The sequence below is a fragment of the Lolium perenne genome, chromosome 4 (genome assembly GCF_019359855.2).
Source record: "Lolium perenne isolate Kyuss_39 chromosome 4, Kyuss_2.0, whole genome shotgun sequence".
Taxonomy (NCBI): Eukaryota; Viridiplantae; Streptophyta; class Magnoliopsida; order Poales; family Poaceae; genus Lolium; species Lolium perenne.
This window is the reverse complement of record NC_067247.2, coordinates 148,422,723-148,448,894: the sequence shown is the minus strand read 5'-3', so window position 1 is coordinate 148,448,894 and position 26,172 is coordinate 148,422,723. Positions and strand designations below refer to the sequence as shown.

The following is a 26,172-nucleotide window of genomic DNA, read 5'->3' as shown; positions in this document are numbered from 1 at the left end:
CTTCATCGACAACATTATCAGGTTCCTCTAGTGAAACTATATTTTTATTCCATCACATCTTATGTACTTTGCTTGGAGCGTCGGTTTGTTTTTGTTTTTGTTTTGTTTGAATAAAATGGATCCTAGCATTCATTGTGTGGGAGAGAGACATGCTCCGCTGTTGCATATGGACAAATATGTCCTTAGGCTTTACTCATAGTGTTCATGGCGAATGTTGAATTTGCTTCGTTAAATTGTTATATGGTTGGAAACGGGAAATGCTACATGTAGTAATTGGTAGAATGTCTTGAATAATTTGATACTTGGAAATTTTTGTGCTCATGTTTAAGCTCTTGCATCATATACTTTGCACCTATTAATGAAGAAATACATAGAGCTTGCTAAAATTTGGTTTGCATAATTGGTCTCTCTAAGGTCTAGATAATTTCTAGTAAGGGTCGAACAACAAGGAAGACGGTATAGAGTCTTATAATGCTTACAATATGTTTTTTATGTGAGTTTTGCTGTACCGGTTCATACTTGTGTTTGTTTCAAATAACCTTGCTAGCCTAAACCTTGTATCGAGAGGGAATACTTCTCATGCATCCAAAATCCTTGAGCCAACCACTATGCCACTTGTGTCCACCATACCTACCTACTACATGGTATTTCTCCGCCATTCCAAAGTAAATTGCTTGAGTGCTACCTTTAAAATTTCTATCCTCTATCTTTGCAATATATAGCTCATGGGACAAATAGCCTAAAAACTATTGTGGTATTGAATATGTACTTATGCATTTTATTTCTTATAAGTTGCTTGTTGTGCGATAACCATGTTCCTGGGGACGCCATCAACTACTCTTTGTTGAATATCATGTGAGTTGCTATGCATGTCCGTCTTGTCTGAAGTAAGGGCGATTTACCATGAGTTGAATAGTTTGAGCATGCATACTGTTAGAGAAGAACATTGGGTAGCTAACTAAAGCCATGATCCATGGTGGAAGTTTCAGTTTTGGACAAATATCCTCAGTCTCATATGAGAAAATTAATTGTTGTTGAATGCTTATGCATTAAAGAGGAGTCCATTATCTGTTGTCTATGTTGTCCCGGTATGGATGTCTAAGTTGAGAATAATCAAAAGCGAGAAATCCAATGCGAGCTTTCTCCTTGGACCTTTGTACAGGCGGCATAGAGGTACCCCTTTGTGACACTTGGTTAAAACATATGTATTGCGGTGATAATCCAGGTAATCCGAGCTAATTAGGACAAGGTGCGGGCACTATTAGTATACTATGCATGAGGCTTGCAACTTGTAGGATATAATTTACATGATGCATATGCTTTATTACTACCGTTGACAAAATTGTTTCTTGTTTTCAAAACCAAAGCTCTAGCACAAATATAGCAATCGATGCTTCCCTCGTCGAAGGGCCTTTCTTTTACTTTTATGTTGAGTCAGTTCACCTATTTCTCTCCATCTCAAGAAGCAAACACTTGTGTGAACTATGCATTGATTCCTACATACTTGCATATTGCACTTATTATATTACTTTATGTTGACAATATCCATGAGATATACATGTTACAAGTTGAAAGCAACCGCTGAAACTTAATCTTCCTTTGTGTTGCTTCAATACCTTTACTTTGAAATTATTGCTTTATGAGTTAACTCTTATGCAAGACTTATTGATGTTTGTCTTGAAAGTACTATTCATGAAAAGTCTTTGCTATATGATTCAGTTGTTTACTCATTGCATTTACATTGCTTCGAATCGCTGCATTCATTACATGTGCTTACAATAGTATGATCAAGATTATGATGGCATGTCACTTCAGAAATTATCTTTGTTATCGTTTACCTACTCTGGACGAGCAGGAACTAAGCTTGGGGATGCTGATACGTCTCCCACGTATCGATAATTTCTTATGTTCCATGCCACTTTATTGATAATACCTACATGTTTTATGCATACTTTATGTCATATTTATGCATTTTCCGGCACTAACCTATTAACGAGATGCCGAAGAGCCAGTTGCTGTTTTCTGCTGTTTTTGGTTTCAGAAATCCTAGTAAGGAAATATTATCGGAATTGGACGAAATCAACGCCCAGGATCTTATTTTTCCACGAAGCTTCCAGAACACCGAAGAGGAAACGAAGTGGGGCGACGAGGCAGCGACACGCCAGGGCGGCGCGGCCCACCCCCTTGGCCGCGCGGCCCTGTTGTGTGGGCCCCTCGCGTCGCCCCTAAACCTACCTCCTCCGCCTACTTAAGCCTTCGTCGATAATAACTCCAGTACCGAGAGCCATGATACGGAAAACCTTCCAGAGACGCCGCCGCCGCCAATCCCATCTCGGGGGATTCAGGAGATCGCCTCCGGCACCCAGCCGGAGAGGGGAATCATCTCCCGGAGGACTCTTCACCGCCATGGTCGCCTCCAGAGTGATGAGTGAGTAGTTCACCCCTGGACTATGGGTCCATAGCAGTAGCTAGATGGTCGTCTTCTCCTAATTGTGCTATCATTGTTGGATCTTGTGAGCTGCCCAACATGATCAAGATCATCTATCTGTAATGCTACATGTTGTGTTTGTTGGGATCCGATGAATAGAGAATGCTATGTTATTTTGATTATCAATCTATTATCTATGTGTTGTTTATGATCTTGCATGCTCTCTGTTAATAGTAGAGGCTCTGGCCAAGTTTTTTCTTGTAACTCCAAGAGGGAGTATTTATGCTCGATAGTGGGTTCATGTCTCCATTAAATGCAGGGGAGTGATGGGAAACCTCTAAGGTTGTGGATGTGCTGTTGCCACTAGGGATAAAACATCAATGCTATGTCTAAGGATGTATTCGTTGATTACATTACGCACCATACTTAATGCAATTGTCTGTTGTTTGCAACTTAATACTGGAAGGGGTTCGGATGATAACCTGAAGGTGGACTTTTTAGGCATAGATGCATGCTGGATAGCGGTCTATGTACTTTGTCGTAATGCCCAATTAAATCTCACAATACTCATCATAACATGTATGTGCATGGTCATGCCCTCTTTATTTGTCAATTGCCCAACTGTAATTTGTTCACCCAACATGCTTATTCTTATGGGAGAGACGCCTCTAGTGAACTGTGGACCCCGGTCCATTCTTTAACATCGAATACAATCAACTGCAATACTCATTCTACTGTTTTCTGCAAACAATCATCATCCACACTATACATCTAATCCTTTGTTACAGCAAGCCGGTGAGATTGACAACCTCACTGTTACGTTGGGACAAAGTACTTTGGTTGTGTTGTGCAGGTTCCACGTTGGCGCCGGAATCCCTGGTGTTGCGCCGCACTACACTCCGCCGCCATCAACCTTCAACGTGCTTCTTGGCTCCTACTAGTTCGATAAACCTTGGTTTCTTACTGAGGGAAAACTTGCCGCTGTACGCATCACACCTTCCTCTTGGGGTTCCCAACGGTCGCGTGCTGTACGCGTATCAGCTGCTCAGCATTTTGTTGCTCAATCATGTCAAGCAACTCTCTAACACGATCTTGCTGTTTTGCTAAAGCATCTCCGGTAAGCGATTCACACAACTCTACTGCAGCCCTAGCAGCTTTTATGGTTTTATCCAGCATGCTGTACTTAGGTTTCTCTACAATGCTCAATGACGCAGAGGTACTTTTTCCGACAAGAATCTCTTTACGCAGATCCTGATCTAGATTGCGAGCTCTAAGCCGGTTTCCCGGTATCCTTGTAGCATGAGCGCTAACAGAAGCAAAGCCATGGGCAGCGTTATACTCACGTAGGGTTAGGTTCAGCTCGCGCTGCACCCGGATGATGTCTGCGCCTCCAGAAAGCAACTTCTGGCATTGTGCCTCCAGCTCCGCCTGAGCCGCTGCCGGATCGATGATCTGCGCGATGGGCATTGCCAGCACGCTCATGGCCGCTTGGAGAGGAGTCTCCGGTGGCGCTGTAGATGTAGCTGCAACCTCCTAGTTGGGCTCGGTCGGCGGCTTGGCTGTTGATGTCTACTCACGCTTCTTTTCCTGTAGACAGTGTTGGGCCTCCAAGAGCAGAGGTTTGTAGAACAGCAGCAAGTTTCCCTTAAGTGAATCACCCAAGGTTTATCGAACTCAGGGAGGAAGAGGTCAAAGATATCCCTCTCAAGCAACCCTGCAATTATGATACAAGAAGTCTCTTGTGTCCCCAACACACCTAATACACTTGTCAGATGTATAGGTGCACTAGTTCGGCGAAGAGATAGTGAAATACAAGTAATATAGATGAATATGAGTGGTAATAGCAATCTGAAATAAAGATAGCAGCAAGCAAACATGTAACAGAACTTGTTGGAAACGGTGTTTCAATGCTTAGAAACAAGGCCTAGGGATCATACTTTCACTAGTGGACACTCTCAACAATGATCACATAATAAAACTACTCTACACTCTCTTGTTGGATAACAAACACCATTTATTGTGTAGGGCTACAAGAGCTCCCTCAAGCCGGAGTTAACAAGCTCCACAACATTCGGAGTTCATATTTAAGTAACCTTTAGAGTGCATGATAGACAATTGCAATTTAGACCGAGTACTAACATAGCATGCACACTGTCACCATCAGGCTATGAAAGGGGGAATAGATCGCATCAATACTATCATAGTAATAGTTAACTCCATAATCTACAAGAGATTACAATCATAACCTATGCCAAGTACTACATGATGCACACACTGTCACCATTACATCATGGAGGAGGAATAGAGTACTTTAATAACATCACTAGAGTAGCACATAGATTAATAGTGATACAAAGCTCATCATATGGATCTCAATCATGTAAGGCAGCTCATGAGATCATTGTATTGAAGTACATGGGAGAGAGATTAACCACATAGCTACCGGTACAGCCCTTAGCCTCGAGGGAGAACTACTCCCTCCTCATCATAGGAGATAGCAACGGCGATGAAGATGGCGGTGGTGTCGATGGAGATGCCTTCCGGGGGCAATTCCCCGTCCCGGCGGCGTGCCGGAACAGAAACTTCTGTCCCCCGAATCTTAGCTTCGCGATGGCGGCGGCTCTGGAACTTTTCTCGTATCGTGGCTTATTCCTTTAGGGTTTTCGCGACGGAGGATTTAAGTAGGCGGAAAGGCAGCCTCGGAGGGGTCCTGGGGGGCCCACACAGTAGGGGGCGCGCCCCCCCTTGGCCGCGCCGCCTTGTGGGGTGGGGCCCCTGGCTCCCCTCTGGCCCCTCTTCGGTGCTCTGGAAGCTTCCGGGAAAAATAAGATATTGGGCGTTGATTTCGTCCGATTCCGAGAATATTTCCTTTGTAGGATTTCTGAAACCAAAAACAGCACAAAACAGGAACTGGCACTTCGGCATCTTGTTAATAGGTTAGTTCCAGAAAATGCATCAAAACGTTATAAAGTGTGAACAAAACATGTAGGTATTGTCATAAAACAAGCATGGAACATCAGAAATTATAGATACGTTGGAGATGTATCAGCTGTGCGCGTGGACTTCTTCGGTCCAGCGCCTTCGGCCGCAGCTCCCTTGCCGGCGTCAGCCGCGCCAACCACCAGCACTTCGACACTGCCGGCGGCATGACCGCTGCGAAGCGCAGACCTTGGCGGGTCCGGAGCCACCAGCATCGGCGAGAGGCATTGGCGCTCGGGGACGGTGCCGTAGTAGACGAGGCTGGAACAGATCCGCCCTCCTCATGTGGGGCTGCCCATAGCTTCAGCTCAACCCATCTTGATCAACATGCCGCCAAACCTACAAGTCACACACCGGGAGGAGTTAACAATTCCGGCGTCAGCCTTAGCTGAAGCAACACTGCCGTGCCGCCACTATCCTGGTGTTTGTGTTGATTGGGTTGTGGCCCGAAATTGATCTGTTCAACCCGAAAGTAACAAGACCAGGACACGAATAGATTCATCAGGCTTCATTTGGCTGCTCGTCTTAGCTTGCCCTCAAATTCTGTTCATGTTGATTCCACAGTTTTATTCATATGTTCGAAGTTCTCTATTTGTTCATTCAAATTTGGTTTGTTACATTGTTGCATTATGTTAATTAAGTGATCCTTACATGGATGGATTTCCGTGCCCGGATTCGATCCTTTGGCACATTTGTTCGCATGAAGCTGTATCAAGTGGATAAGACCCCTGATAAGCTTGAGGTTACCAAGAACACCAGGCTAGAAGACTACGGGATACTATGTGGCCTGGGTAGTTTGATTCTGTGCTGGGGTGGAACTGGAGATGTATTAAAAGCCATCAACTGGACCAACAGGAATCACGCATACTACTGTGTGATATACTTCACTTTCTCTCTACTCATAATGTCCATGGGGTTGGCATCAGCTAAATTCCCTGACACAGCACTGATGTCTATGTTTGTTGCTGGCCTGGGAGCATGGCAAGCTATGGTAGTGATGTCTATACTCGAAACGGACTTATGGCTCTCGGGTGCAACGCACTCCCATAGATCAAAAAAATTATAATAATTTAAATAAGTCAATTTTTTTTGAATCTTCCTGGAAATAAAAGATGATCAAGTTTGTATTCGTAAAAAAAATGTTTGGACACGAAATGATTCCCATGGACGCCAGGGCAAAAAAGACAAAATTATGACAAAAATAAAGTGAATAGTACCTGGTCATGGGGCATTTCGAGTTTGTTTTTTTACCCAGGATACAATAAAAGTAATTTCCTAGGAAAATATTTTGTTTCAGGTACAATACCTGATCATCTTTGAAGTCCAAAAAAAATTAATTTTTTAAAACTTTTTTTTATTTTTCCAAGTATGGGGGTGCGTTGCACCCGAGAGCTCCTTTGTATTTCCCTGTCTATATTTGCCTCTTTTCACTTGGGTATAGTTCACTACCTTCCCACACCTGAGTACACAATCTTCTCCATGATGGCAACATACCTCCCATTTACTTTGTATTGGGGGTTGAGTGTCCAAGACCCTTCGGTGAGAATCTGTCGTACTACAAAATTATACATGCATAGCATGCTTGTCATAATAAAATTCTCCATGTGCAGATTCCATACAAGATGGGACGGGTGGTGATCTGGACCATTACCTTGCCTTACCATGTTGTGGTCTGGATTGAATCATTAGGATGCAAAGCTGGTATATGGATTCAAGCAAAATGGGAAAATGCTCGTGTGCGAGTTGGTGGAACATTACCAGGATTTTCCTCGGTACTAATCTTTTATTGCACCAAATTGATAGATTCCGCTTCCCCCATCATGCTTTCCAGTGCATTACACATTGAGAGAAGTGAACGGTCGTGTCATTACTACTGCTATTATTTCTTGTGAACTTAATAAGATTTTAAATGTATCCAAGATTAGCTGATAGAGTTCTTCTCTTTATGCATTGTTGTAGGTGCCACCGCAGCCAAATGCATAGGTGATGCAAACAATCCTTGCTAAGTGATGAAAATAGGCCAGGTAATATATTGTTTCTTTGTCTCTACTTTTCTGACCTAAATTGAGTATGTCCGCTTGACATGGGTATACCCTTCGGGTACCCATTATTACTATACCTGGATCGGCTCGGCCCAATATGGAGAAGGCCCAAACAAGGCAACCCGAAGAAGTAGTCGACTAGGACTCTTGTAAAACCCTAGGCTGGTTGCATATATAAAGCCAGTCAGGGCACCCGATAGAGGGAGGCCAACAGACACTAGTGGAGAAGAGGCCTTTCGTCCCAAGCAAATGTCCCCGTTTTGAATCAAACCGGGTCCAATGGGCGCACTGGTCCCGGTTTGTGATACAAACCGTGTCTAAAGACCCATCGGCAGGGCGCGGCAGGCTGTGTCAGGGCTCGGATGCCTTTAGTCCCGGTTGGTATTACAAACCGGGACTAAAGGGTAGACCTTTAGTCCCGGTTGGTATTACAAACCGGGACTAAAGAGTTTTCTAGGTTTTTCTGCTCCCCACGCACCTCCCCACCCTCCCCCCCCCCCCCCCCCGGATCGCCTTCTTGAACACTGTAAAATAGAAAATAAAATGATAGAAAATTCAAAAAATAAAATCTTTTGAGATTCATGTATGTTAAGCAACCTACTATTAGGGAAAATTAACAAATTTGAATTTTCACTTCTATTGCAAAAAATGTTTGAAAAATGGTAAAACCGCAATAACTTTTGCATACGACGTCGAAAAAAAACGTATAATATATCAAAATCATCGGAATTCACCCGGGTTTACCCGGTTAGCCAATTTTTAGATTCTCAAAATTCCAAATGAAAGTATGAAAGCAGGAAGATTTTAGTTTTTGCCAAAAATTCAAGATTTTATATTTTCAAATTTTTGTAATTAAAAATTGCATCCTGCATAAATATTAATGTTACTTAACCATTAAGTTAGCCCATTTAGATTTTCAAATTTTCAAGTTTTTTGGAAAAAAAATATTTAAAATAAAAAGTAATGTTTATTTATTTATTAAAATTATAATACAAATTTAAAAAGTTAATGTTTATTTATTTATTAAAATTACTATTACATCATTAGTTTTGTTTATTAATAGAATTATTTGGATTCAAACAATAAAGAAAGTGTGACATCGACCAACATGTTAATAGGATTGATATGATACTACTATCACATACATGCGCGCGAAGCACTTGGAAGTGAGATGGGAAGGAACTCGGAAGTTAAGCGTGCTAGTGTTGGAGTAGTGAGAGGATGGGTGACCGAGCGGGAAGTTTGACCATGAGTAAGCAATTTGACTAGAGATTAAGTGTAGTTAGAGACTAAACTTGTCAAATAACGAAAATACTAGTAATTCTGAAAAAATAGGAAAAAAGATGGAGTGAAAAATAATTAAAAAATAAAAATAGATAAATAAATTAACAAAATAGCCTTTTTCCCCGACGCGCGCTAGCAGACCACGTGGTGGGACCTTTAGTCCCGGTTTGTTTTACAACCGAGACTAAAGGGGAGGACATTTAGTCCCGGATGGTTAGTCCCGGTTGAGAAACCGGGACTAAAGGGCCTTATAAACCGGGACTATATGGCATTTTTCTACTAGTGAGATAGACAACATAGCTCCGCCTACAACGGCACCATATAAAGATACTTATGATCATATAGTAGATTGCTAGCAGCACGTAGGGATCCTCCACCGAGGGGACCCGAAGCTGGGTACGTCGTGTGCCTAATCTCGCTCCCGGAATCTCCATCGTCGCTCTCTCCCGAAACCCAAGTCTACAATACGTAGGCATTGGCGAGGTGATCCCTCGTCAATTGGCGCCGTCTGTGAAAATTTGCAACGACTGGATTTTGTCATCCTGGCGGGATTCATCATTATCAAGAACAACACGATCGGGCTAATTCGACTCCTTTGCTTCTTCACGTCAATGCGGCCGCCACCAACGTTTTCTTCGGCACGGCTGATCCGCGCGTGTGCGGGTGTCAAGAATCTAGTAAGACGAAGTTAAGTTGGGTCAATTCATGACAGTACGCGAGGCTACGTTGGAATCAAATAAAGCAAAGCTACGTTGGAGTTCATGGCAGATTCTGCCTCCCGCAAGGCTAGCACGCACGCGTGCGTGGAACAAAGACCAATCCTTTTTTGTTTTTTATTTTCTTGTCTCTACGTTTCTTTTTCGGGTTTCTTTTTGGATCGTATCTCTTTTTATTATCTAATTGATTGAATTACTTTACTAAAGCCATGGCTTGCTAATTCGTTGTATCACTTTTTTGCACGTATGCATCATGTGGAAAAATTTCCATGGTTGACAAAATAACCGAGAGGGGATAGCAACACTGGTTCGGTGGTGATGTGAAGATCGCGTGCTACACGTGCCGTGAATTCATCTGGGTCAGGAAATTATCAAATTGCAATAAAATTTTGACTTCCGCTGCTGCGTCGACTGCGTTCACCATGGTGCTCACTACGCTCAGGGGTTCATCAATCGAGGATCCTCCACATCTACGTCCACCGCTTCGACTGCGTCTACCGAACGGCCTACTTCTACGTTGACTTCGCCGCACCCGATAAAAAGCTAAGTGTTCATCTTCAAAGAGTCAATTATTATTTATTTTCTCCATACCAGAATACTCGGGGGCTGCGCTATTACATTATTACAGCAAATTCACCCAAACACTGGGGTTGCGCCATTATTTCGTTATCACAAATATATTTTGTTACTTGGTGAATTTCTTTTCTTTTCTTCGGCTCTGGATATATCTTCTCCGGCTCAATGAAATTATTTTCTTCGGATCAGTGGAATTATTTTCTTCGGCTTAAGTGGATTTATCTTATTCGGCTCGGTGGATTTATTTTCTTCGGCTTACTGACTGGTTTTCTTCGGGTTATCATGGTTTCTTCTAATATAATACTACCTGACGCATTTCCGGGTTACATGGATTTATCATCTATAACTATTACTGGAACTATTTTCTTCGGGTCAATGGATTCATCCTCTATGATATCAACGGATTCATATTTTATGGTTATTACTGGATTCTGCTGTCGGTCTAACCAGTATTGCAGATAATTGTGAATACAAATAGGATGGCGTAATGTACAAGTAGGACTTCCCTCATCGTCTCGCTGATTGCTAGGAGACAGCAAGGTGCCTCAGTTTGTCCGATGCAAATACAAGACCAAGTGTTTCTGGGCTTTTCTCTCGTCCCATGTACTAAAGACTCAGTAGTTGGTTGTCTCTTGGGCATATTTATTTGCAGGATTATGTGTTTCATTAGGTTGTCTCTTGGGCATAGTCCCCATGTTGTCTCCTTTCATGGATTCTTTATCTCCTTACATTGATTGGTCTTTACCTGGTGCATTTGAATAGCAACACCTGTACTTTGCAAACTGATGTGGAGAATTTATTCTTGTTTGCACCTCAAATATGTTAGTGCATACAAGTCATTGTCGTTTTGTTCTCATTTCAAATCACAGTGGTCAATGTGTTCCAGTAAATGCACCAGAAAGATCAATGCAAATGCCAAACAAACTTGAAGACCCTAAATCATCTGTCAAAATTTCCCTCTAGTATCAGATGTGTTCCATCAAGAAAATGGATCATCCTAGGGCTAGGAGCCACCACCATGTCGGTTTGGTGTTCTCAGCCGTTCGATCCGCTATTAGGTTGTTTGTTCCCTCTTGATGTTCAGTTCTACCCTCCTACATTTTCTCGTTCTTTGTGTCTCCCCTTAGGCCTCGTTTGGAAGGAGTGAATTTTAGTGTTTCACAGTGTATTTTCGAACGTGTTTTGGGTGGACACCCAATTCCCGTCTCCTCTGCTTGAAACAAGAGTGTAAAAAACGCTAGAGGAACCGCGCGTCTTAAAAACTGCCCCATCTAACGTGTATCCAGGGGTTTATTTGGGGTTACACGATTAAAAACCTGGCTGCCAAATGGGTACGGAGTGTACTCTCGAGTAATTGATTGGGCCGGAATAATACACGTGTATCTAGCTAAAAACCGGGCTGCCAAACAAGGCCTTATGTGTTTTGTCAACACTAGTTCCCATTTTGTTCTGCTCTGCTCTTCTGAAATAGATTGCACAGCTACTAGTTGCATTCAATAAGCATAAATTAGCAAATGGAAGTTACAAAACTTCAACGGTCAAATAGTGATACTTTGGCATGGTAGTAAAAAGGAACCAAGAACAAAGCCTGCCACGGTAATATGTTCAAGATTGTTTTTTGTACTACTCCTCCCGGGGTCTATGAACTACATCAAAATTCAGAGTCATATTACTGTTTCTTGTCCTCCTCCAGAACCATACTTACACTGACTATTATGTTCAACAGTAGTATCCATTTACATGAGCACTCCGTGTACTGCCATGGCTGTTTGGTGTGAGAATACCTCCAGCGAAGCATGAAGATATTGCATACACAAAACATTAAAGAACATCAGAATTCCACGATTTAATCATGATCAGACTCAACAGTTTCGTCCTTCTAAGATGTCAGCATCACATAGCGAAGAAAACCAGAATATACTCAGAGACGGCAACTTAGCGAACTTGGCAACAAAATGCCCTTCAATTTGCGGAAGTCGCCAAATTGAACCGCAAGGTTTTCTGGATGCTGCCACTTCTGCAGGGCCAACTATTGGCTGAATCGATGTTTAACAGCTCTGGAGGTTACAAACCGAACAAAAGGAGCCATTATAGAAGTGGTAGGCAACGTACCAAAGATGAAGCCAGACATCATGAAGTTTGTACCTGCTGAAGGCTATCGTGAAAGGAATTGGTGAACAACATTCTCATTTGTGCGACGGTCAAACGAGCCGTTCAAAGAAAAAAAAACAAGGGCGTGCACAGTAAATTGTACTGAAACCCCAACCACGGTTCAGACTGGACTGTGGGAAGGCAATCAAAGAGAAATTACACACCTACAAATACTATGGACAAGTAATACACTAGTTTTCAACGATTTGAAACCATTTATGAGAAACCCTAACTGCATTCCAAAGGAAGCTCATTTCTGGAGTGTGGAATTTCACTCGAATCAAGAGGAAATTTTAGAAGAAAAATGTTCGATTTCCACAGAATCAAGAAAAATATCCACGTCCCAGCCTTAAGATGGCAGAAAGAGCATTGCACATATCGGTTGGACTGCAGACACTGAAACTGGACATGTCACATTCTTTGATATCTGAAAAGTACAATGTGCATGCAGACAAGAAAAGGTGCACCAAAATAATCTGTTGACCTTTATGATGTGATTCCCCTGTTTGGGGCAAGTGTTTCATACAGACGGTCCATGTTTCTACAACATTTCAAAGACAACAAACACATCTACACAACCTAATTGACCTTTATGATGCGATCCCCCTGTTCTGGGCCACACTCGTACAAATCAGTATATGCTAGCGTAAATGTATACATGTATCTTCTTCCCCATCATTATACAAAATTTCCAGTCTTCCTGTCATTTGGTAGGAAGAAAAGAATGTATCCGTGGAGAGCTGGCCAACTCAAAGTAAAAGCTAAGAGCTCACTCCTGGATGACCAGCAACCACAACAACCATCAGTATGTTTCATGCATATGACAGATGTATGGATTAGAAACATCTGGAAATTATATTACCTTCCACAAAAATCTGTTGAAGATCTCACTACTTTCAGTGTTATGAAGATTCTTTTGTAGAGTTCAATGGCATATCAACGTGTTGATGGCTTCCTTGGGTGACTTTGCTGTCGGCACCCTGCTGCTGGTTTGTTTGGGGTTTAACTCCGAGCTTATGGTTGTTATATGCTACAACACCTACTATAGCTGTACATTGCAGAAAAAAAGGTGGTCATCATCTATTCCACTTCTAAATGCAATTCTTTGAAAAAATAAAGTTCAAGATGGAAAGGTGGCTCAAACTTCCAGAATTCACAAGAAAATGTAATGCGGAAAAATATCAGGTGAAAGAAACCACAGAATTTATGAAGTTAAACAGGCCAGATTAAACAGTAGAATACCTATAGCATAGCCAACTATGTTTATGAAGGTAAGCTTTGTATCAGCAAAGATAGCAGCTGAAAGCAGCACCACGCTCCAATCCCTCACAACTCCAGTAACACGAGCTGTCAGTGCACTGGTCCGAGAAATCACAAGGAAGACTGACAGATTAAGTACGAAAGTGCACATGCAGTTTAAGAACAATGTAACTGGCGGGAAGTTCCATGAAACACTTGCATCCATCTTTGGCTTCTCTAAGAATAACCAGGGAATGAAGAGGCAAAAGGCACTGCAGGAAAAACTTATTTTAAATTATAAGAACAAACAGTATTTCAAGTAATTAATCTGGAGAGCTGTTGGACAAGATACCTGCAAGGGCTCACGTAGTACATCATGGATATCAAGTTCAGTCTAACACCCTTTTTCTTCAGAAATATCTCAATAAAGATAAGTCTAAGGGCTTCTGCTACAACTCCACCCATCTGGTACACCACTCCAACCCAGCTAATTGTAATTTCGCCAACAGAAGCCACAATAACTCCAACGCTGATGACAGACATGATAGCAAGCATTTTACAGTTCATTTCTTCAAGGCCAAATGCTGTTCCGAGGAGAAAAACTGCTACAGGCACTGTAATGCTCAAGTAAAGAGTATATTAACATCAGTTTCGAAAGTGATCATAGCCTATTATTTGCCCTTCTCAATCTAGAACCAAGAGAGTGCACATACTTATTGCCTTCAACATCTGTGCAAATGCAACAGATATGTAGAGATATGCACTATTTCCTAGCCAAAGTGTCATTGCAAACATTGCTCCAATTGGTATGACTGAACTGATATATCTGAAATTTCAGGTGAACTAGTTAGAAAAAGGCAATTACGGTACTTTATTATGAACTAAATCATGAATATAAATCTAACACAGCATGGGAAAGCAATAATGGATGCACGTCCATGCTATAGACAAATAACTGCACGCTTTTCTCACGAGAACCTGACACAAATGGTGCAGAGCTTCTTATTTGTGTTATTGTGTAGCAGGATACAAATCTAAGACAAATATTTAAACTGGACCACCTCAGAACAAGTACATGCAAATTACTCACTCGGCAATTCGGATTTAAAACACTGCCCCTCCAATTGCCTAAGACTGCCCAGGAATGCCAAAATTAAGAAGAGCTCACTGGGGTGGGGTGGGGAGGGGGGGGACTTGACGCATAATCCGCCAAGTGGGTTCAAGACTTCGTCAAAGTGAATTTAGGTTTCTATCTCCCTTACAGATTGACTTGAAAAAGTAGAACTGCCAATATCTGATGATCAGTTGATCACCATCATGCTCCAGACTTTTAAGCTTCAAACATGGCATGTGCTTACCGACAGTTGCTCCTTAAATCACAATCTTAACAACATGCTAAAACTCGCTCACTAATCTTGACAATGGAAGGAGACAAATTTATATCAATGACAAACACCCTGTTACTAAACTAAAAGTAGACAATAAGCAACAGTTGTACTTGCTCTCCACATTTATCTCCTTTCTTATGAGATATTCATATATAGTTTGATGAAAACCAAACTCGTTATTTAAGGAAAGACTGCCATTTTTGTGGCATCTTACATAAAAATGCTAGAATATGCTAGTGTTATGCAAAAGATACATAATTATCCTGATCAGTTCATACAAGGAGAGGCAGGCAAACATTATGGGTGTCTCGATCATGAGGTGATACGATACGTCATGGAGCATGATATAGTGATATACTGATGGAGAACGACTGAGAGAGTAAGAAACTACTGTACAATTTTATGAATTTTGTATAATCCAAGACTCACACGTCTGTAGTCATTCCCTCATCGATCTTTATGACCTGGATTTATCAAAATAAAAAATAGTAAGTTCATGGATTTGAATGCCAAGAAAGTAACAGGAATTTGAAACAAGTATGAAGTCTAAGTTATTCTACAGATAAGAAATAGATAGGCAACCATGTATATTTTGAATGCGCATCAGTCAGTACCTTGAAAATCTTTGTAGCTGCAAAGCATACTACCGATGAGAACAACATATGCAGCAAAGTTAGAGCCACTGGATATGGGAAGTTGATCTCTTTTGAGGATAACACCCACTGCGCATCAAGAAAAACAAAGCACTTAACAACACTAGAAAAATATTGAAGTTTGCTATAGAAAAAGAATCGGAAAGTACTTTTAAGCACATCAATGAAGTTATGAAGACAATCCAGAACTAGTATTTGTATATTAAAGTTTGCTACAAAGTTTATCATCAAAATTTTGAAGCAAGGGTTATGAAAGTTTACACTTGTATTTGTACATACAGGAAAGTAAGTGCCACCATTTGTGCCACAATCACATGGAGGATTGTTGGTCTTGCTAGCATTTAGTTGGGCCCAAGAAACGAGGAGAGCCAATCAGTGAACAGATTGTGCTGGTTGCTGAATTTAGATGGATTATTGCAGTGGAAGAAGAAGCTATCTAATTGATCCAAGAAGGTTGGAAAGTTCTCACAGCTTGTGCCTCTTATAGCTACAGGATTTCAGTTAAAAATAAGGATCACCATGAGCCTTACTTATTAGTGTACCATACAACTAAAACCTTATGCCCCCCTTGATTTGTCACAATATAAGAAACAAAATTACTTGTTATGAAAACAGCTATGAGCTGTCACGAGAGAATCTGAGTCGACCCTTCACATGAAGAAGAGATCCACAATGAGTGAGCAACGCAACCAAGCAAAAAACTATTCCCAGATCCCAGACTACTGAACCCGAAGGCGAAGAGATGTATCCAGAGCATCTACAAATTCTAGCTAGTCAGGTTGATAATCTTCTCTGAAAAAACTCAAACTCATTTTGATGTATCCAGAGCATCTACATATTATAGGAGCAATACTTGTCCTGAGAACCACGGAGAGGATAATATCGTAGGTATGACAACGACCCAACCAAACTGAAAATCGCCTGAATCTGAGAGCGTTTACTCTGCAGCACAGACAGAGATCCGATGCATCACAAAATTCCCCTGATCGATCCGGACACATTCCAGCAGCATCAGAAGCTGTCTTGTCTAGTGGATCCCCCGCACGGGGAGAGCAGCAACCGGATCAAACCCTACGTATCCGTCTCGCAAAAACCCTAGAAACCCGCGACGGCGCGGCGGCCAGACAGTACCCGTCTCGCTCGCCCGCATCGGGAATGAATGAGCAGCCGCATCAAAGGAAGAAACTCGCCGCGGCTGGCAGGATCGGGGGGACGGCGAACCGAAATGGAACCCGGAAGGGCAGGGGGCGAGAGGAGGGACGGATGGGGCGGGCTTGCCTTATTGAAGAAGATCTGGCCGCCGGAGATGGCGATGTAGAAGAGGAGGTGGAAGTAGGTGACGGCGCCGTCCCGCCACGGCGCCTTCCCAGACGCCGCCGCCGCCGGCGGCGGCGGCGGCTGCGGCTGCTGCTGCTGCTTCCCGCCATTCCTCTCCATGGCTGGCTGGCTCTGCTCGGTCGGCCGTTGCTGCGGAGGAATGGACGGAGGATTTCTCTCGCCGTCGGTCGGTGCGTCTCGAGCCGTTTTGCGACGGTGGTGGACTAAAACAGTGCCTCGTGATTCGCGTGCACACCACCGCCACGCACGTTGTGAAGTCTCTGCGCAATGGGGCCCACTCGCCGCTCACGTTCTGGGCCCGCGAGTCACAGTGACTTTCACAGCGTCAAAGTTTTTAGGCAAGGGGGAGTACGGTTCTGATGAGTGATGACATGGCGCTGGAAAGTCGGAACTTAGGCGAGTCAAAAGATGATTTCAGAGGTCAAATTTTAGGCTGAAGCTGCTTGATATCTGCTGGGACCCCAAGTGTAGCCATATTCGGATGGCAGGTCTCACTGAATACTACTCTAACATTCTCATTTTTATCAAAATTTAGATGTATCTACCTACTAGATAGTCTCTAGATATATTTAAATTTTAACAAAACTGAGACACTTTTGTTTCAACGGAGAGAGTATCATGAATTCTAGAAATGCATCAACAAATAAATAAACTACTCTCTCCATTCCATAATTCTTATCACAAAATATGTAGTACAGGAAAATGTGCCTCCAATAGATGATGAAAGCTACTTAGTCCCAAGTCAAGGAAAGGGCCATAGACTAAAGAAGGGGGAGATGATGAGGAAGAGGTTGAGGATAGTCAACTTGATGCGAAAAGAGTTGGTCTCAGCGGAGATGGGCTAGATTTGGAGGTGGAAGATACTCAAAGCACTCCATTTACGGAGAAAATTTAAAGGATTAGAGCGGAAAATATGAAGAGCTGAAAAACACATAAGGACTAGAGGCAAATAGATAAATCAGTGCAACAAATTAGGAGAGAGGAATGGATGACGAGACAATCTTTGTCAGAAGATACTCTCGAATTGTGTCGCAAGATGGACAAAGAGTTGAAGAAAAGGCAATCGAGTGAGAAAAGGCGAAGAATCTCTGTGGAGCGAAGGAAGAAACTCGCCGCCGGCTCGCAGGATCGCCAAGCGGTGATCCGAAAAGGAAGCCAGAAGGCTGGGGCAAGACGTGGGTCGGATGGGCTTGCCTTATTGGAAAAGATATTGCGATGTAGAAAAGGAGGTGAAGTATGTGACGGCGTCATCCCGCCACGCTGCCTTCCCCAGTGCGTCTCAAGCTATTTTGCGACGGTGGTGGACTACAAAAGAGTGTCTCGTCATTCACGTGCTTCATGCCGCCTCTGTCTCTACGCAATGGGACCTGCTCTCTGCTCTCAATCTTGCACGTGTTGGTTCAGTGACTTTAACATAGTCAAACTTTAGGAAAGAGGATTTAGTGGAGTCACCATGCCTAAAATTTGGCAGATATAGTTTATTCATGACTATTGACTAGTTCTTCCATGCATGTGATGTCGAGTGCATACATTCGCCATAGATTTTTTTCTCTTTTGCTTTGAGATTAGCACATAAAAGAATCTTTTGCATGCATGCACTCTCTCTCCCCCATCAGTTTATCCACTCTTTTTATTTTCAAGACCAAACTTAAAAGGGCCATATATATGAATACTTATGAAAATAGAAGTTGTTTAAATCCGTATTTATATTTTGAAAATATCTTTCAAACAAGCTCAAAATTAACAAAATTCAAAAAACTGAATTCTGACACAACTTAATGTCATGATTCACAATGAAACATATTGTTTTGAGAGTAAAGTATTATCAAAGTCTGCACCACATGTTCAAAGTAGGATGTTTGAAATACAATGAAACAAGCTGCTTCAAAATGAAATTTCACTAGGTGTCGTCTAGTTTTTGTAATTTTATTATGTTTCAGAAGTCAATTTTCAAATATTATATATTGGCCTTGTTTTTAAGCTCTCTTCACTAGGAACTAAAAAATTTAAACAGTTCTTAAATTAATCTTTTAGTTCAAAATCTGAAGAAGTTTCAAAGTGTGAAAGGAGAGAGAGAGAACTGAGACAATATTCCATAAAATAGGGAGAAGTGACAGCGGGCGGTGCATGGGACAATCACTACTCTTCTATGCACAATCTAAAATATACTCCCTTTGATCATCTTCGACACTTGGTTTGGATCAAAGGAAATAGAGAGGGCGACTGATTCAGTTAAAACTCGAATTCAGTGGGACGCATAAGCCTTCTACATGATGATCGATGAAACAACATGCAATAGGAACAATTTTCCCAAATGGTAAACAATGCGAACGGGAATCTTCAAGTAACATCTCAATTTGCATCTTCAGGCAGTGGAGGCTAGCTCAGGCTGTAGGAGCTTCCAATCATGCCAGCTCCCTTTCTTCTACCTCTAGCTACCTCTAAACTCTCATAGAAATAGCAATGAAGACACAAGTGTTTTGGCCTTGCGCTGCCTCGCACAGCCACAAGCTTTTCTCCTCTCTAATCTCTCTGCTGAATAAACATACTTACACTGCCTTAAATAGGCACACATGCAAGGCCATGAGCCACTCACCCACTAACTCCACCTAGTCTCATGCACTTACTCACGCACTGAACACTTGACTTAATCTTCATGTCCTAGAATCACTCCAGGATCCAAGAGACTCGGCCGCATGCACACACACGACTAGCTAACTACTTCATGCACTAACAAACTAGATAGATGGATCACCATGGACTCGTTCAGCAGCTTCACACGTCTGTACCATATCACACGGCTATTTCACGTGCAGCCTGTTGTCTTCAGCAGCTTCGACCGGCCTCGGCATCTCGCCATCACACGCCGCATCGCACAGCGCTATCTCGGCATCTCGCCTTACTCGCCTCCCGCTGAATACTCGCCTGCATTTGTACGTATCTCACGTACACCTTGCCGACCCTATAACTGAATACAACAAATGCATCTAACTAAATGCAAACGAAAATACATGCTGATACATGAATCAAGATTAGTGCTAACACAGGCAACGATGCTACTTCTTTGAAGGCAGAAGCAGGCTGCTGAGTGCTTTGCGCGTCCCAAATGCAGCACCAACAAACTTCAGAACCTGTAGCGGTTAGGCAAGAAAATGGTGGTTATTTACGATACGTGACGCTCAAACCACATCATATAGTACACTTGGTTTATTGGTACTGAAAGTACCTGGGTTTGGTTGAGTATGAGTTCTTTCTGCACAAGTTTTCCAGTCGGAATCTTGGATGCACGAAGAAAATCCAGGGTATTTGTCAAGCAAAATGGATGGATGTGGAGATCGTTGGTCACCATGAACTTCATGGGGCCACCCTTGATATAGGCTTTATCAGTAGATGATTTGGGATTCCTCTCACTAACTAAAGTCTGACCAATACGAAGGTATCTAGGAACAGATTCTTCTACTTGCAGTATATTATTGCTGCAGCCAAAGTACGGGGGTAACTTCGGAGATAGAAGTATGGTTTGGCATTCTTGTTTTGCACTCCCACCTACACTCTTGTAGATATTATCAATACATCCGACTTGAGGTAACTGACTAAAGCTCTTCATCATGGTTCCAAGTGGAATGGCAAGGAGGCCAAAAGCAAGATCAACGAAATCTTGCCCAACTTCAGCATATAGCACTGAATCTTCCTTGGACTGAACAAGCCTTATGTTCATGGCTCTGAATTTGGGATCAGCCACACTTTGTTTTCCAAACATATTCTCGGGAATATTACACAGGTCTGTAACACTCGGCGCGATAGCAACATCAAAACACAATCCAGTTAAAGGTTGCTTAGTCAGCATGGCTCTCTCAAGCAGGCTAGAAATCTGGAAATATTTCGCAAAACAACGTATTAATTAACAATTTAACATAAACATGCAAAAAAAAACTTTGTACTTTACAGTACTTTGCCGAGGTAGAGAGAAGGACCTTGTTGGAATTGAGTTGGAGCACCTGATCGCGTCGACCCCTCTCTCTCCCTCGCGTCGCCCCTCCAGGCGACCGGGGGGGAAATCCTACATCGAGCGCCGCCGCCTCCTCCCCTCAACCTCCCTCCCCTTCTCGTCGCCCCTGGAGGCGGCCGCCGGCAAGGCCGTGCGGCGCCGGTGATGGGGGCGGCGGGGAGCTGCTCTCTGGCCCCCACGCGCGGCTGAAGGGAGGAAGGCGGCCGGGTGGTGGGGGATGGCCTCCGCCCGAGGACTCGGTGCTGGTCCTTGTCCCGTCTCTCCCCTCTCCGGCCCGGCCTCGCCGGCGCCTGGGAGTGGTGGTTGGTGGCCGGGCTGTGTGCCACGAATCGGGCGGATCCCATGGATGCAGGGCGGCGGCCCTGGCGCGGGGTGGGGCGTCGCCGACCTGGCGGCGGGTGGCGGCGCCGGTGCTGCGTTCTGCGCTCTTCGGCCGTGTGGACGGCGAAGGGGCGGCGGGCGCAGGCCTGGTGCGGAGGTCGCCACATCGGGCTTCCGGCATCAGATCTGGACACGAGCTCTCCCTTCCTGTGGTGCTCCTCCCATCTCCCTGGCCCCAGATCCTCCGGCGGTTTGGTGAGATTGGTCGGCGGTGGGATCTAAACCGGGGGAAACCCTTGGCTGTCGGTGGCGGCCACGAAGTCGATGACGCTGGCGACGGCGCCATGCTCCTTCTTGAAGGCGACATCGAGGTTGTATCCCCTCCCTCTCCTGCTCTGCTTATCTCGGGTGAAAGCCCAAAACTTCGGTTTGGACGGCGGCGGCGCTCTGGCGTCGTTCCCTCGATGGAGGCGCTGGTCGGAGATAGCGGATGTGGGTGGACGAGCTCAGCGGCGGTGGTAGGCTCTGTCTGTGCCTGCTCCTGGCAGCTTGGTCTTGTGTGTTGTGGTGTGGGCTGCGGGTGGCGGTGATGTGCGTGGGTGGCGGCGCGGCGAGGCGAGTGCTTGGAGTCCTCCTCCCCGGCAGTGACCTCCGATATCCATGCGTGCTCAGGGAGAGCGGTCTACCTCGGACAGGTCCGACGCCCCTCGATCCGGGGCGAGAAAGCAGGGAGCTTTCTGCGGAGGTAGAAGCGGATGGTGCTTGGGTGTGTGCTTGGCCTCTGGAGATTGACTACAGCGAGAGCTCTCAACGGCGGTCTTCTTCACCAGCTTCGGCGCCTCTTCAGACGGATCGCAAGGCCGGACAACGGACACGAAGCTCAAGCTGTGTTTCTTTTCATTCTTGTTTGCTTGTTGTTTTTCGTCTCCTGTTAGCTGTTCTTCAGCACCTTGTAACAACTTGCCGGCAACGGCCTTATTAATTTAAGGTTGGGCTACGGCCTTCAGTTTAAAAAAAAGTTGGAGCACCTTCTCCTCGATATTCCCTTTTTGAGGTATTCCAAATTTCTCGATGAGGGAAAACATGATGCTTGTGCAAGAGGGAGCAACGTGGAGATCATCAGTTATGATGAACTTAGGGACACTGATGGCAAAAGTTCCACCCTCACTCTTCTCAACAATAGGTGGATGGGACAACTCTTTCTTTGTCCATTGCTTGATGTACTGGACGGGATGTCCACATACGCAAGTAGCATCAGGGACTGAGCTAAATACTGCATAACCGCAACTTGCTTCTTTGCAACGATACATACGATTGCTGTCATCTACTTTGACTTTAAGCTGACTGCAATGGGCTGCTGCAGCGTTGCAGGGGCTAAGAAGCATCGCCTTGCACGCCTTGGTCTGAAAGTGATCTTCGCTCAGACTCTCCACGCTCTTGTACAGCTCATCAAGGCACCCAACCTGAGACCGCTTGCCGAGAAGACGAACGATCCTGCCGAGTGGCAGTGTGAGGAAGCTGAAGAGGACGTCGACGAACTCAGTGCTGGATTCTGCATACAGCACCCTTTTCTTCTCCTTGTCGATGAACAGCTTCACAGCAACCGTTGGCTCGCTATCGTTCGACATGGTCGACGACGTATGTTCTCTTGAGGTGGTTGTGAGCAAGGTGATTTGAGGTGCTGCATATGCCATCCTTAAATATCATCCACGGTCCAGAGGCTTTGCTGCGTTGTGTGGCATTGGTAACAGCACAATTGAATGCTCTGTGGAATCCGAAGTGTGCTAATTAAGGCTTCACACGAAGAGTTTCCTCTACATGGGAGTACGTGCTGATATTTCCCAACCGAGAGATGTTGAGCCTCCGTGAGTTATTTTCTCATCGGAAATTGCAAGCGTCATGGCACGGATGGAGAGGTGAGTCATTAACCATAATTATTTTTCACGCAATCTAAATCAATATACAGTGGGGGTGTGAGGCAGGCTCTGCAAGGAAGAAGGGATTTTGATGACAAATACTCCATCCATTCTATAAAAAAAAATGTATTTCTAGATTCAAAATTTATCTAAAAAAAGTATGCATCTAAACTACCAATGCAGTTAATTAATGTAATTAGCTCCTTGTAATCACTTCCTAACTCCATCCTCCAATCTCCATTCTTCTCCTCCACCTCAACCACCAATTATCATTTCTCTTTTTCAATTAATAGAATAGAGACTCATAAAATATAAGAGAGAACTAAGTTGTCTACTATTTTCTAGATGTACACTTATTCACCAACGAAGGGAGTAACTTATATTTTAAGTACCTTAAAATACTGGTGAACTTATATTTTGCGATGAAGGAAGTAAGTTCATATGGGAGACGTGATGAAGGAAGAAGGAATTTGAGGGAAAATAGATAGGTCACACGAAACATGTCATGTTTTTTACGGTTACTACTTTGCCGTTGCGATTTGTGTCGCATAAAACTACGATGCAGCTGTGTTTTGCAGTCTCATAGTATGCGGTATCCGCTAGAAATGCTCTTTATTAGACATATGTGTTTGGGAGAATCGGCTCAACCCTCTAGGGATGGCCTATCTCATATATTTATAGGAGTGTACAAAGTACAATACAAGGGATAATACCAATACAGTATTATATACAAGATGAGCTGCTATACATCATCTAACACTCTCTTTCAATGTTAGCTACATTCTAAAGAATCTTGAAGGGTAAGATTGTGCCTACATGTCTCGAACTGAGGTAGAGGCAATGGCTTAGTGAAGTTGATCTTTAGAGGAGATGAACTTGATCTGTAGTAGCTTCTGTGCACCACGTTTCTTTACAAAGTGATAGTCAACTTCGATGTGTTTTGTTCGGGTATAAAATATCGGATTTGCTGAAAGGTATGTAGCAACAATGTTATCACACCAAATGACTAGAGGCTGGGTATGAGAGATCCCCAATTCCTCAAGCAAAGAATTGACCCAAATAAGCTCGTACATGTATGCTACTAATTGAAAAATCAAATAATGGATCGATTAGTTCACCGGATTCATCAGCAAGAAAGTATAGTGAAATAATTCATGCATGCATTGTATTCTGAACGGTCGCATGCAAAATGCATATGCTTATTGATCCGAGATTCCCCAATCTTCTTTGACAAAACTTCGCCATAGTTGCTACGGCCATCTTTTTAGTGGTCCCATATCACTCTTTAGGAGAGCAAACGTGTTGTAGTATAAAGGAACAAGACATAAAGTAATAGATCAAAATGATTCTTGTTTTCTATTACGACGTGAGAATGTGTGGAGTTGGGGGAAAATAGATGTAGTTCTTCCAGTTGCACTTGATAGTATTTGTACTGTTGACAATAGTTGTGTTAATCCTGATAATGGTGTGTTTGTAGTTGATGAGATTCCTAGGGAGAGCCTGGCTCTTGAATCTCCTATAAAAAGTGTTTTAGTCCAGGGGATAGACCTTGGATTTATTTCTGCTAGTAAGGCTATGGAAAGAGATGAGGATTATGAGGATGTTGGTGAGAAATGGATAGAAGTTATTAGAAAGTCTCGGGGCAAGCACCCTAGGAAGAAGTTACAATGTTAGTTTCCTTTTTTAACATTAGAGGGATAATTGCCCCTAGTAGGAAAAAGTGCTTAGAGGACACTATAATTTCTTTAAAAGTTGATTATATAGGTTTCTAGGGAACTAAGAAGGAGAAATTCACTAAATCTTTCCTAAAAAGTATTTTGGGAAATAGGAATTTTGGGTGGAATTTTGTACCTGCATGTGGTACTGCTGGTGGTATTTTGGTAGGGGTAAATAGTGATGTGTTTGAAGTCATCTCTTGGGAGGTGAAGGTTTTCTCTGTCAGTACAATAGTTAAAATAAAGAGCTCTGGTTTAAAAAATTAGGCTGACTACAGTTTATGGCTCTCCTTATAAGGAGAGAAAAGAGGCTTTTATTTCAGAGCTCCATGAGTTTTTATTAAATTGGGATGGTCCTGCCATGATTGGTGGGGACTTCAACTTAGTTAGATACCAAAGTGATAAAAGTAATGGTGCAATTTATTTTAAATGGGCACACAAGTTTAATGTCTGATAGATATGTGGGTCCTGGTTGAAATTAATAGGTTTAGCTGGTAGATCCTTTACCCGGGGGAATAATCAAAGTAATATGATCATGAGTAGGATTGATAGGATCTTTTGTACTACTAGTTTTGAAGCTTTATTCCCTATAGGGAATGCAAGAGCTTTACCTAGATTAGGTAGTGACCATACCCCCATCATTTGGGATTCAGGAGAGGCCACTGTTCCAAAGAAAAGTAGTTTTAAATTTGAAAAATGGTGGAGTACAAGACCTGATTTTATGGAGGTGGTGTCAAAAACTTGGTCTCTTCAAGTAAATAGTAATAATCCTCTAGATATATGGCAGGCAAAAGTGAGGTGTTTTAGGAGTTCTGCTAGAGGGTGGAGTGCTAATATAGATGTTGAGATTAGGAAAAGGAAGAAATCCCTTATGGAGGAATGTGATGCCCTAGACATCAAAGCTGAGTCTCAAGAGCTCCTTGCTGCTGAAGCTGATAGGTTTAAGCAAATTCTCTATGAGCTTAGTAATTTTTAGCTTATAGAGGAAATAAAAGCTAAGCAACGTTCTAAGGGTAAGGATATTTGTGAAGGGGTAGGAATACTGCCTATTTTCATGCTTTAGCTAATCAAAGGAGGAGAAAAAGATGATCCCTATTTTGGAAGGACCTGATGGGCCCGTTACTGAAACAAAAGGGATGTTAGATATAGGTAAGAAATATTACAAGGAGTTGTTTGGTGCTGAAGATAGACCTGATATCAGGTTGATGGAGAACTTTTTTCTGCCTGAGGAAAGAGTAACTCCAGAGGAGAATGATATGTTAGGAAGTAGATTTTCCTTAGAAGATGTAAACGAAGCTGTGTTTGGTTCCTATGCAGATGGAGCACCTAGACCAGATGGTCTTTCTTTTTTCTTCTATCAACAGTAGTGGGATATTATAGCTGAGGATTCAATGAATTTGTTTGATGCCTGGTTTGA

At 43.1% G+C, this 26,172-nt stretch overlaps 2 protein-coding genes and 1 long non-coding RNA gene across 3 annotated transcripts; 1 reads left to right on the top strand and 2 right to left on the bottom strand.

Annotated features, from left to right (window-relative positions):
* Positions 1-6,855: 6,855 nt before the first annotated feature.
* Positions 6,856-10,786, top strand: LOC127348805 (uncharacterized). The gene is made up of 4 exons (XR_007879948.2): positions 6,856-6,946; positions 7,018-7,179; positions 7,367-7,431; positions 10,484-10,786. It is a non-coding gene; the product is annotated as an uncharacterized lncRNA (long non-coding RNA).
* Positions 10,787-12,638: 1,852 nt separating this feature from the next.
* LOC127294813 (probable sugar phosphate/phosphate translocator At3g14410) lies at positions 12,639-16,978 on the bottom strand. Its single transcript, XM_051324710.2, has 8 exons — positions 16,735-16,978; positions 15,418-15,525; positions 15,233-15,267; positions 14,129-14,241; positions 13,768-14,029; positions 13,419-13,687; positions 13,039-13,224; positions 12,639-12,951 (listed from the first exon to the last, which is right to left on the bottom strand). Exons 1-7 carry the CDS (start codon positions 16,891-16,893, stop codon positions 13,079-13,081), a joined length of 1,092 nt encoding a protein of 363 aa, XP_051180670.1. The 5' UTR covers positions 16,894-16,978; the 3' UTR covers positions 12,639-12,951; positions 13,039-13,078.
* Positions 16,979-19,850: 2,872 nt separating this feature from the next.
* LOC127347465 (uncharacterized) lies at positions 19,851-22,752 on the bottom strand. The gene is made up of 4 exons (XM_051373648.1): positions 22,349-22,752; positions 22,153-22,267; positions 20,021-20,665; positions 19,851-19,925 (listed from the first exon to the last, which is right to left on the bottom strand). Exons 1-4 carry the CDS (start codon positions 22,750-22,752, stop codon positions 19,851-19,853), a joined length of 1,239 nt encoding a protein of 412 aa, XP_051229608.1.
* Between the last annotated feature and the right edge of the window lie 3,420 nt (positions 22,753-26,172).

Coding starts and splice junctions, on each gene's coding strand:
- LOC127294813 (XM_051324710.2), bottom strand. CDS start 16,893: ATGGAGAGGAATGGCGGGAAGCAGCAGCAGCAGCCGCAGCCGCCGCCG. Junction 15,268..15,417: donor CAGCTACAAAGATTTTCAAG/GTACTGACTGAT, acceptor TGATAAATCCAG/GTCATAAAGATCGATGAGGG. Junction 14,242..15,232: donor GAGGGAATGACTACAGACGT/GTGAGTCTTGGA, acceptor CTGAAATTTCAG/ATATATCAGTTCAGTCATAC.
- LOC127347465 (XM_051373648.1), bottom strand. CDS start 22,752: ATGTCGAACGATAGCGAGCCAACGGTTGCTGTGAAGCTGTTCATCGAC. Junction 22,268..22,348: donor GTATGTGGACATCCCGTCCA/GTACATCAAGCA, acceptor TTTTGCCATCAG/TGTCCCTAAGTTCATCATAA. Junction 19,926..20,020: donor TCATACTCAACCAAACCCAG/GTACTTTCAGTA, acceptor TAACCGCTACAG/GTTCTGAAGTTTGTTGGTGC.